Source organism: Aulostomus chinensis, chromosome 9 (genome assembly GCF_037954235.1).
Source record: "Aulostomus chinensis isolate RoL2024-O1b breed Wild chromosome 9, RoL_Achi_v1.0, whole genome shotgun sequence".
NCBI lineage: Eukaryota > Metazoa > Chordata > Actinopteri > Syngnathiformes > Aulostomidae > Aulostomus > Aulostomus chinensis.
This window is the reverse complement of record NC_141328.1, coordinates 23,608,554-23,621,125: the sequence shown is the minus strand read 5'-3', so window position 1 is coordinate 23,621,125 and position 12,572 is coordinate 23,608,554. Positions and strand designations below refer to the sequence as shown.

The 12,572-nt window shown below is 42.3% G+C and overlaps 1 protein-coding gene across 2 annotated transcripts; it reads left to right on the top strand.

Annotated features, from left to right (window-relative positions):
• The first annotated feature begins 84 nt into the window (after positions 1-84).
• On the top strand, positions 85-5,565 carry LOC147256424 (uncharacterized). 2 transcript variants are annotated; one of them, XM_086212766.1, is made up of 14 exons: positions 96-202; positions 284-395; positions 1,136-1,220; positions 1,307-1,380; positions 1,457-1,516; positions 1,692-1,799; positions 2,269-2,325; positions 2,572-2,702; positions 3,276-3,330; positions 3,668-3,760; positions 4,110-4,244; positions 4,496-4,597; positions 4,852-5,013; positions 5,111-5,565. In XM_086212766.1, exons 1-14 carry the CDS (start codon positions 189-191, stop codon positions 5,237-5,239), a joined length of 1,317 nt encoding a protein of 438 aa, XP_086068892.1. In that variant the 5' UTR covers positions 96-188; the 3' UTR covers positions 5,240-5,565. The 2 variants fall into 2 exon arrangements, with proteins under 2 accessions (XP_086068893.1, XP_086068892.1); XM_086212767.1 differs by lacking the exon at positions 284-395 and having other exon boundaries at positions 85-202; positions 5,111-5,564.
• Positions 5,566-12,572: the final 7,007 nt, after the last annotated feature.

Here is a 12,572-nt window from a genome sequence, read left to right as displayed (position 1 = left end):
TTGGGAGAGTGAATGCAGCACAAGCGCGGAGAGATCATTACCGTACCGGACAATGTAGACGCGCAATCATTTTAAAAGCGTAAGCGGCTATAGTTCGTTCGTTACGGTTCATTTGAGGAAATGAACCTTAGCCTCTCTGGGCGGACTTAAGTCGACTACACGTAACAACGAACACGATAAACAGTAGAATGGGACCAACGAGGTAGTGAACCAAACGGCCATGTCAAAGCGGTCTCAACCAGAAGGCTCATTTTGGTCGCTAAACATCTGCTCTGTGTCTAAGTTCCCTGGCTGCTAGCATGAATTCTCCTCCCGTCCGGGTAATCGTGGTGGGAGCGGGCTGTCGAGGGGAAATCTACTCTCACTTTGCATCCGTCCATCCCGGACGCATGACGGTGAGGAGTGGTCGTCTCGGAGCTTTGCGTTTTAGCTGTGGTTTGCTTCCTAAATTGGCTGCATTGACAGTAGCATTCGAGTGTCCCTGCTAACTAGCACAGCTGCACCGGTAAACGTGTGTTTTCCGTGGGTTCATCCAGGGTTCAAAGGGCATGAGTGTGAGGTTTGGAATGTGAAAACCCCCTCGCCGGCTGACGCTTGTGTGCCACAAGGTCGGTCATGAAAAGTCACGGGATCATGAAATTGCAATTTCCTGATTCCGGATGAAGTTTTTGAAAATAAATAAAACAAAAAAAAATTGGGGGAAAAAAAATCAAATGAAATCAGCTTCAAGAAGACCTGGTGATTAGTGTGTATTTACGCAGTTAGGAGTGATGTAGACTGGTTTGTTATTGTCAACATTTATTTGATTAAATACACATTTGTTTAAAAAGAAAATGAACTTGGCTTGCTCGTTTCAACTCCCCCACTGACAAATTAATGTTCTTGGGATTAATATTTGAATTAAAAAAAGCAGTCACAGAAATGAAAGTTAAAATCTCTTACATGTAATGTTGTGAGAGGGACCACCTTTTTCATTTCCACTGCCAGCCAAATGTCGCAGAACACCAATTATTATGAATTAATAGTTATCATTGCTTTACTGTCTGTCTGCTTGGATATATGTGTGGAAACCAGCTCTATAACTCTCCATCTTACCGTCTCCAACTCATGAACGTAATCAGTTCCTCTCCTGCAGGTCGTAGGTGTGGCTGACCCGAGGAGGTTTGCTCGCTCTAAACTTCAACAGAAACACAAAATAGAAGATGAGAATGTGTTTGAAGGTGAGTATGGGGGGGGGGGGGGGGGGGGTCTAAAGGTTGTTTTAAGATGATGTTCCCCTCTTATTACGCTCTTGTCTTCCGCTCAGACTGGCACCCCATGGTCGAGAGAGAGAAGTTTGCTGATGCTGTTTTAGTTTGCACTCCGGACCGTCTTCACAAGGTAACTGTATATGTTCTCGCACACTTATTTGCAAACTTGTAGATAATCATTCTACCAACCGGGTCCATGTTCCCAGGAACCTGCAGTGGCTTTTGCAACGAAGGGCTACCATGTTCTGCTGGAGAAACCAATGGCGGTGAGTGTTCCCTCAACAGTTCTTTAGATGAAGACGATGGTGGTCATATTTTGGTTTTGAACGCGACAATTTGATCGCTCTCTAAAACCCAATGATTTACCCCCCCCCCCCCAAAAAAAGATTTCTTCTTGTGAAAAAGCTGAACTTGGTTTCTACTTCAATCTTTCGACTTTAGACAACAGCCGAAGACTGCAAAGCGATTGTGGAGGCTTGTCTTCAGAGTGGCGTGATGCTGTCGGTGGGCCATGTGCTGCGTTATGATCCCCTCATCCACAAGATAAAGGTGATCCTTAAACCCCAAATTTTGTCATAGCATATTTTTGTGTGCTTGTTGCTGCTTTTATGACTATTGTGGATGAGTATTGTGAGCCAAAACGACACCACCTACTGGAGATTTGTATGTCAACGCCCTCTCCAAGTGGGAAATTCTGATTGGTAGAATTCCTCGGGTCAAAGTGTTGTTTTAAATGTTTAGAGACCATTACAATAAACATATTTAGGTGTTCTATAGATGTTCTTCCGTTTTTGTATCTACGTGTGTCCCTGAGAACATTTTGGAGTCCAGTAAGCAATCCTACCCTAATATTTTTTTAAATTTGTAAGCCTGTAATTGAAGAATTTAGCCTGGAAAGTTTATCTTATGCGATAATTTAATTATGAACAAATTCTGTGATTGACAGTTATTAAAGAAAAGATCAAAATGTTTATTACTTTTTAAAACTGCAGCTAAAAAATAACGCTGGTTCTTCCAGGAGCTGATCGATGCTGGAGCCGTAGGTGATGTCATCCATATTCAGCACCTTGAGCCGGTGAGAACAGAAGTAACAACAACACGATTGCATGTCTCAGAGTGACATGTCTGTGTTTTGTTTTTTTTACTTCATGAATTTAGTCTTCTGACAACTCATCTTTACTTCATGCCATTTAAGTCTGGTAGAGAATTAGAACCTACATTTTGACACAAACCGCAACGCATTTTTGTCATCGTGAGTTCCACCAAAAAAGCTGAAATGAATAATTGACATCTTTATGTTTGTTTCAAACATTTGCTGCAGGTTGGGTTTTATCATTTTGCTCACTCGTTTGTTCGCGGGAACTGGAGGAATGAAGCCGAGAGCTCTTTTGCTCTTTTGGCTAAATCATGCCACGACATTGATCTGATTCATCACTGGGCTGGAGGACGCAGGTAAACCATCCCAGGGTGCTTGCGCAGGTCTTGAAAGGCTTAAAAAGTATGGAATTTTGAAAAGCTGTTTTCTAGACCTTGAAAAGCCAGGAAGTTTGTGTGAAATTCTTAATAAAGTATGGAAAACTTTTCTCCCGTAGTCAAACTTTAGAGTATGCTCAAAGGCACAAAATCGTGTAAAATTAAAATCCACAAAGAAAGCATGTAAAAACAGGATATAATTTCGCTTAGTGCTCGGTTCTGGAATTGTATCAAATCAAAACTCGTGTAGCTACGACTTCAGCTTGAACTTTTATACTAAACACAACAGGTACAATCTCAAACAAAAAAGTAGGCACACAAGCATAAAATATATAAAGTTAAGGACTTGGGGAAAAAATATAGAAGTTTTGAAAAAGTCTGGATAAAATCTTGAATGTTTATACGGAAAAATAGCAAGCACCCTGCCACCCGATTTGTCCGACTGCCTCTGTCCCGGTCTGACCCTGTCGGCCCAGCACACTCTGCCCGAGATAAATGTCCTTGTTTGCTCTCTTTATTTTTGTTGAATCATTGACAGCTTGTTGTTGGCAGATGTGTGAAAGTGACATCATTTGGATCCGTCAGCCACTTCCAAAAAGAAAACAGGGTATGTAGATAATACGAAGATATCATCGTCATCACCATCAGTGACGTACAAGTTGTTTTTTTTCACAGTATTTTATGCCTTTTGACATTTCTCTGCTCTAGGGCTGGCGAATTCATCACATATTTAAAGAAGTCACTATAAGTTGCAATTTAAGTTACAATTTTGGTTGCAATTATAGCTGGGAAATAACTGAAATAACAAAATGTGAACTCATCATTCAGGTTTTGCCCTACGTTTCATAGCTCAGTGTATTTACAGTACAGATTTTGTCAGAGGCCTATGACAGCAAGGACTACTGAGCATGAGTACGGCTGTGACATCACTAGTTTGTCGACAGCCAGCAGGTGCTGGAGATCGCTGTCTCGACTGCGCACGAGAAGAAACCTGTCCTTACTCAGCACGCAAAATCTACCTGGACAGAGTAAAGAAGGTAAATAGTTGGAGGAAATGTGGCACCTGTTGAAGAAATATGCCTGCTATGCTAATGCTTCTCCCCAGAACCAGGCAAGGAGATACACACCCTTCACCCTACAGCGATGCATCAGGCAGCTGAGACCCACAGAGGCCAGCTGACCGCTAGCTAGCTTAGTAAAGACAATCTGAGAATAAATAAATACGAATGCGAATAAATGTATTTACCAAATTTTTTTTTAAAAATGGCGTGTCCCTTAAACACACTTCCCACCATATGTCTTCTACCCACTACTGAAGATCGAGCCTCACGAAACCTTCATGTGATTGTGATTTTACGTGTGCTCCGGTGTGTTCATGTGTGTTAGGGTCAGACTGGCTGGCCCGTGTCGGTCATATGTCCGGACTCGTTGCCAGACATGGAGTCAGTAACAGAGGCGCTGCGGACCGGACCTTATGGCCGCTGTGTCTACGAGTGTGACAACGATGTCTGCAGTAACCAGGTCAGGAAACGCTGGTGTTATTACACGTTTAACAGTAAAATTCACGAGCAACTTTTTTTTTCTCCATTTTTTCCTCTAGGATTATTTTTGCAATATTTTCCCCACCATTTTAACTATATAGATATATATCTATATCTATATAGATATAGATATATATACTTATACACATAAAATGTTAAATACACTGTATTCATGGCGCTCTAAATGTCAGATGTCCCCCCATCATCATTTGGCGGTCTCCTCTTGCGCAGGTCGTTAACATGGAGTTCGAAGGGGGTCTGACAGCAGCTTTTTCCATGGTGGCGTTCACAGAGGAGATCTGCCAGCGAGTGACAACCATCTATGGCAGCAAGGTAGAGAGAAATATGAATCGCAGACAAGGACCTACAAGATGTGTTATCAAGTTATTCTGCCCAATCAGTTAAAGGAACTCAAACTACTTTTTATGTACATACGCAAACAGTTTTTACCCACTACCATTGATTGTGCTAAGCTAACTAGCTGTCAGCTGGTCTGCGTTGGTCTCAGATCAAAAGAGGGGTCTCTTATCTTCTTCTCTCGTGACTATGGACAATTAAAAGTATTTTTCATTGAACTGTCGTTACAGGGCGAGCTATCGTATAACGGCTGTGAAATACGCGTGTTTGATTTTCTGACGCAAAAGTCCACAAGACACCAAACGTGCAATAACCCTCCCAAAAACTTTGGCATGAGCGGACACGGAGGAGCAGACTACCACCTGATGGATGCCTTCATCTCTGCCGTGGCGGTGAGTGGATACAAGTCCACCGGTTGTGGCAGTATATTCATACTCAGAGGCACTGACGCTGCAACTGTGAAGGCTAAATAAAAGTTTGTGTGTGCAGAACAACGACCCGTCCCTGATCCGGTCGGGTCCCAAGGAGACGCTGCAGAGCCATTTGCTTGTGTTTGAAGCGGAGCGTTCACGACTGGAGAGCAGGGTGGTGCACTTAAGTGACGCCAGCCAAAACTAGATGAGTTAAAAACCTAAGTACTTGAACTGATTTACCTGATTTATGTGTAATGGCACATGTCGTCTAATGAAGAACTTGTGATTTGTTGCTAAGGTTTTCTCAATGTACTTGAATGGCTCAGATTGTTGTTACGCTCGTAACATTAATAACTGAACGTATTGGTTCAACATAACGCCAAGTTTATAATTAAACTTTTCTAAATCCAGTGGGCTTTATTAGTTGATTTTCTTGATAAGAACATTTCAAATGATATACTGATGCTCTTATTTTTTTATTGTCAGTTTGAGAAGATATTGCAGTGAACTCATGGCTTTTTTTTAATAATTTAAATTTTTCAGGCAAATCTCCAGCGAGCATCTTGATGTAAACTACGCTGACCCTGTTTTTATGAACCGTCCTTCCTTTAGATTAGATTAGGTTACCTTAATTGTGTTTGACAATAAAAGACAAAGTAAATTATTTCCAACAATGACACAATAAAGTTTAAATAACTCCGTTTTAGCCACCACCCTCACCGCCCCCCCCACCCCCACCCCCAGAGAATCAAGCCAACCTTGATTTGATGTCAAGCCTATGTTGTACCAGTGATGCATTCATCACCAATCCATGTCCAGCACACTGTCAGCCTTTTTATAGATGTCTAAGCAGCTAGAACAACCAGGAAGAAAAACATATCCAGATATACACTATCTTCCTCCAGGTTGCTCCTTTTAGTGCCCAAATCTTCTTCTGCTTTTCCTGGATTATCACACTAGATGTCGCCATACACCTACAACACACCAACCAGTCACAGGCTGGATGTACTGCAGGTTTCCACTAGAGACAGTAAGTAGAAGTAGAGAACATGTACAATCACTTGTGTAATATTTAGCATTGTACAGCTTAAAATGTGTGAAATATTAAATATACCCTAATATAAAATGATAAGTAAGGTAACTGTCGGTGGCCGTTTGCTGTGTGATGGCTCAGAATCAGATGACTTTCCAGGTCAAGATTCCCCCAATACAAGACACGTGATTTGGTGTAGTTGGTGCAAGCAGGAAGTACAACAAAGAAGTAATCAACACAAGTATTTAAGTTTTCACTAAAAAGTAAGTTAAAAAGAGGTGTGGAAATAAAAATGACAGCTTTTTTTTTTTTTGCAAATAGAATATAATTATTAAAATATAAAGCAGAATCATCTCCCTATTTGTTTTTAAAGACAATTGTCATGTGATTCCTATTCTGTTATTTTGTATTTAGTAATTTAACAAACCCACCCCTGAAATTATGTCAGTCGGCAGCACAAACGTTCGTGTCCAGTTAGCCCGTCAACTTGCTACTGACTTTTCCTGGCTTTGTAAAGTTATTGTGGCCAATTTGGGCGTTTCACAGAGAGTGAGTATTTCTTATTATTTATGAGTAGCTGGTTGTAGCAAATGATGACGGAAACAAATCCCTGTTGAGAGATCCAGTTGTTTAGAACGTGGAAGTTTTGGCACCAGCTCATGTCTGAGGCAACAGCTGCACCATCAAAGTCAAAGTCAGCTTCATTGTCAATTTCTTCATAGGCACCAGACATACAGAGGAATCGAAACTCTCTATCCTACAGTGAAGACAAGACATCTACTGACACTGAGGGAGACTCAACACTAAAGTGCACAAGCACAACAAATAAGGACAGACATATAGACGGCTGAAAACAGATAAAGTGCACAGTGGTTGAAGACATTTACTGATCCTATAAAAAGATAAAAACAATTACACAGTGTAAAAAGGAGTCAGTAATAGCAGCAGAAGTAATTTGTTGGCAATAAGTGTGTAAAAATGTGCAGGTGGCATGGTAGTGCAAAAGAAGTCCTTCATCCTGTGGGGGTGTGTGACGGCGGGGGGGGGGGGGGGATTCACGTGTTAATCATTAATGTAATTTTTTTTCTTTCAGTTTTGAGACTTTAAATATGCAACAACAAAAAAGAAAGAAAGCAAAAATCCAACTTTTAAATGAGATTGAACGCGTCATCCCAAACACGATACTGACACCGTACCAATTACAGTGGGATGGGATTGCACCACACACACAGGGAGAATATCTTTACAGTGTTATCAGGAAATGACATCCCTTCATGCTGACTGAATTGCCCTCAGAATCACAGCCCTGTCAACAACAGCACACCTTTCCTGGGTCTTGCAACACATCCAGCATGACTAATGTAGAGCGTGTCCCATGGCACGCTTCCGATGGATCATGGTGAATTAATCGGATTGACTGTAACAGAACTACTGTGGTAAGAAGGGTGTGTAGCGCAAACCGAAGAGATGACGTAATGATTGAATCAGAGGAAAACTTTGACCCGCTGCCAGGATGGGATTATTGCAGTGACATGAACTCTTTCAGTTTTCTAATTGATGTAATCTGTACCGTGCTTCTGGTTTTCAGGATTGGGTGAAACTGTCATGATTTATAAATAGCCTCAAACTGGAGGAGTTCTCATGTCTTAGCAAAGTTATTTATTTCTCATCAAAAAAACAACAACCCAACAACAACAACAACAACAACAAAAACCTAACACAAGCACATGTGCAAATTGCCAGATAGATTGGCATTTTGGCTACGGGAAACAAGTTTGTAAAGTGAGTCAGAAACAATGTTTTTCAGTGAGTCAGCCGGTCCACCACAGAGCCCTTTTGCTTCTCAGAGCCCTGCCCTCAAACCTCCCTCGCACACAGGCACTCTGCCTACGCTTACGTGGGCCTTACCTCACCACAGCATCACTTCCTCCCACTTAATTCAGCAATATTTTCCAAGTCACATAAAATCAGCGCTGATTGCTGTGGTGAAATCAAGAGAAGACATCTGGCTCTTGTAATTTAACCTAGTGACCATGTAAATATTTGTTCTATGCTTAATTTTGATTTAATTTTAAGCCTGAAGCTTCTTTATGACAAGATGTGACGAGTGCTTTTCTTCTGAGACCCCCCCCCCCATCCCCAACTTCCCAAGTCATTTACTGCTTTTACTGAATCAGTAATGTTGCCAGGAAGTGATTCCTCCATCTGCTTTGAGTTTTATGGCTTCTTTCATGTAGTATTATCTGCCGGAGGCAGTTCTAGGGAAGCTCTGCATATTTCTGCCTTACAAGACAGGCATCTGTGGATAAGGAAGTGGAGGAGGAAAGCACAGAGGGCAGCGGTAAAGTGAAAAGCACAGCGCGGTCTGGCTTTGTCTGTGACTCAACAGGAAGTGATGGAGCCGGAGTAAGTAAGGTGAGGGAAGGAAAGAGAGAAGGAGGGTGGGAGTAAGAGGAGGGAGAGGGAAAAGGAAGATTGACTTGTCATGCCTCAGGACTCCGAGCTATGTTGCAGAGACAAAGGAAGTTCATACCACAGTTTTCTGATGAAATACCGTAATTTTATAGAACGTCTTTAGACTCATGATGTGTTCACACACACACGTCACATAATTATTTTTGAAAGTTGTGGTGACTGAAAAAGACTTTGACCTCTGCACAAGTTGTGAAAATAAGCAAATATTGACTGTGTCGTCCTGACATGTCTGAAACCAAAAAAACACCACCATGGCCATGAACTCTTGAGTAAATATGTAGAGGGAAAAATATTTACTCTGATTACATGCAGAGTTTCTGCTGAACCGCCAAATGATACAGTGGGTAAACTATCAACCATTTCTCTGGTGCAAAGCCTCTTTTACCTTCTTAATCCTCCATCGTTTGGGTCTCAAAGGGCAGCGGAAGGCCTCCCGCTGCCTGCAGGCCCTCTGCCCAAATGGAGCCCTGAAGTCAGGGGTAAAGAAGGCTGCCCAGGCCTGCAGCGTTACATCCTGGACAAAGAATTACTCTTTATTTGTGCCATTCAGTGAAGCTGTCACCATGAAATCTGGTGTCATAGGGTTTTAATCACTTGAATCCCTCCCACTTCCTCAATCACTTCTCTCCTTGCAAACTCTTTTGTCCTTTTGTGTCGGTGCCCTGGAGAACAGCAATAACACACACACACAATTAGATGAATGTGAATGTTTTCCAACTCAAAATTAATTTGCTTGTCTCAACAATATCAAAGTATTTTTTAATTAATGGATTAACGGGAATCCTTGGGTCTCTGAAATCAAAACTAATTTAAAGTCAGTGGTTCTATACCTCTATTTATACTTTTTTGTGAAATAGATTTGGATGGGACATATTGTCACCTCACAGCAAGAAGGTTCCGGGTTCGAGCCTCGGCTGGAGCACGGGATCTTTCAGTGTGGAGTCTCCATGTTCTCCCTGTTCCTGTGTGGGTTCTCTCTGGTACTCCAGCTTCCTCCCACAGTCCAAAGACATCAAGAGGGGACGAGGCTGATTGATACTCTAAATTGACCGTAGGTGTGAATGTGAGTGTGAATGGTTGTCTGTCTCTGTGTGTTGGCCCTGCGATGGACTGGTGATCCGTCCAGGGTGAACCCCGCCTCTCACCCAAAGGCAGCTGGGATAGGCTCCAGCCCCCCCATGACCCTTAACAAGATAAGTGGTAGAAAATGGATGGATGGATGGCTTGGTATGAGTGAAATTAACATGTGGTTCATCATCTCATCTCTCCTCTCATCTAACATTTCATCTCAATGTGATTTAAATGTGTTTTTCTATTTCTTAACCATCCTTTTAATCTTTCTTTTACTCGGAGCATGTTGAGCTGATCTTGAATTTCTCCAAAATACAAATTTACAATTAAAGAGTTCCACGGAAAGCCATCTGAATCATCCTATTATCAGAGTCATCAAAAACACAATATTTCAGCACACCGCTTCCTCCTCCGCCTCCTCCTCCTCCTCCTCCTCCGCCTCCTCCTCCTCCTCCTCCTCCTCCTCCTCCTCCTCCTCCTCCTCCCTGTGGCTATTGATTCTTTGATAACTGAGCCTTCTCCGCACGGGATGAGGTCAAAGGCCGCGGTGCCCACTCAGACATTTGAGGAGTCCTATTCCTTCCGGACGCCTCCAACCACTCAATTAACAAAGATTGAACAGTGTGTTTTCTAGATCAAGCAGTCAGCAGTGATTCAGAATATACTCATAACATTTGTAAGTCCCTTTATTCTTTATTTATGAAATATCCGACTTTGGCAGAAATCATGACAGCAAACATGATTGTTCTATGTCAGGCTGAAGGAAGTGGTGGGCGGGAGCGTCCACAGTGTTGGATGACGCTGCATGTAATGACTCAAAAAAAATGGAAAGGAACTTTGACTCCTCTCACATGTACCAGCAGTAACACTTCAACTTTAAATGTGTTCATCTCATGAAGTGAGTCTTTTTTTTATTTGCTGCAGGGCTGCAACATTTATTCAACAGCATTAGGAGGAAGTCAATCAGAGGACGGCTGCAGCGTGACAGCGGCCTGGCTCGTGTGTCTGTCTAATTACTATTACATGTTTGTACACAGCTGGTTCCTCTATAAGAGAATTCCCTGTGTCACCAAGTCAGCACATCAACCTACACAGATGTGTTTACCATAGACCACGTATGTTATCACCTACATCATTTCCTAAACCAGGTGGAGATGGAGTTGAATTTGAACGCAACATCAATTCTACCACTTCAGCTTCATACCTCAGTCAGAAATGATTATTGCTGTTAATCATCAACTTGTGCCCACTTTTATTTCCTGCTTTAACCATGTTGTTTCTCATAAAATAAGATAAAAAAAAATAATGATAATCATCCCTGATTGTCATGTGGGCTCCATCAGAGCAGCCCCTCATATTTTTGAAAGAAAGCTGAAGGAAAGGAGGGTTACAGATGTGGGAGGTGGGTTTCTGACTGCACTGACAGCTGTGAGGGACAGAGGTCTCTCAGAGCAGGAAATGACTTGACCTCCCCTGTGGGAGACCAGCCCACCCCGACAACAACCCCCACAGCTCTGAGCATCCTGGGTCATGACGGGCGCCCACAGAGGGCCGCAGAGCAAAAGCAGAGAAAATCTGTTGGCCCAGGTGGCAAAACCTCTACATTTGGATTCACCTCGCTACAATAAATCTGACTTAAAAGGGAACGTCCACCGTTGAGAGAACTTAAAAATCCAGATGTTAGAGGCTCTGCCACTCTTAAAAGACAAGCCCCTGACTTTTATTCAGTGCAGCGGGTTGACTGACAGCAGAGGAACTTAGTTGCTTAACAGGAAGTTGATCACACTGAGTATTTGCTAAAATGTATGAGTATCCCTTTGAACAAACTTGAGTGGGAGAGGGACGGTGAGTGAGTACGGCAATTAAATGTGGTATATTTATTTTATGGGTTTGTAGGCATATGGATAAGAGCCACTCCTTAATCCATAAATGACCCAATATGGGCTTTATTGGAGCACTACATCAGTGGAAAAATTGAGGATGCAGTGAAAGAAGGTCACAGGGTCACACAGCATCTATTTTACACTTTTACAAGCTTTGTTTTTATTCAGCTCGGTGCAATAATATTTAATGTGTCTCAGGAAGATAACCACAGAAGAGGGATCACTCGGATGTCTGGAGGTTCGCGATTGTGGTCTGGACTCTGCGGTCCATCTCTCTTATTATCTGTTATTTTCTGCTAAATGGCCTCCTGTATTGTCCTCCTGCCTCTCAGCGTGGGTGAAGACAAACACAGACAGTGAACTTCTGGCTTGAAAACAAGCCAGAGATCTTGTTTTCAGTGCAGTTCAGAGATACGTGCATGTTCATTCAGTTCAAGGGAACAAGACATGAAGTCAGGGAACAAAGGGGACTCATTGGATACAAAAAATACTGTATGAAGCAAAAGGTTCTTCTTTTGATATGTCTGAGTACATTTTAATCATTTCAGGGCTACTTTAATGAAGGTTTGCATCTTGGGGGAGTAAAGGAAGTATAAATACTTCAGTCAGAAGGCTGCAGCTAAACTGAAAACAGTCAGCTGTCTGCCCTGAATGTACCTGTACTGCTCGTACCCACAGCATTCTTAAAAACTTCTCAGATTAACCCACAATCTTCAAGTACAGTTCTACGCCGGTACATTCTGTTACGACCCCCCCCCCCCCCCCAAAAAAAAAGTACACCGCAATTTGGGAATTATCGCTGAATTCTAAAGTGTTACCTTCTTCTTTATCAGTCATATATTGTATGGAAGCCAAAAGCCACCCACGTACTCCCACACAGGTCGGACCAGAACGGTTTACTGCTCAGCGAAGGGCAATTTCCCATAGACTCATTACACAAGACACATACAGGGATTCTTCTGCTGATTCTACTTTGAGCTAAAACTGTTCTGGGTATATAAACATTCCCATGGAAACAATGAAATTCCGGTTTCTGCCAGAGTTACACCCTTGTGTTATTTTCTATGCGACTGGTG

Coding starts and splice junctions, on each gene's coding strand:
- LOC147256424 (XM_086212766.1), top strand. Junction 1,381..1,456: donor CTCCGGACCGTCTTCACAAG/GTAACTGTATAT, acceptor CCATGTTCCCAG/GAACCTGCAGTGGCTTTTGC. Junction 3,331..3,667: donor ACTTCCAAAAAGAAAACAGG/GTATGTAGATAA, acceptor GTTTGTCGACAG/CCAGCAGGTGCTGGAGATCG.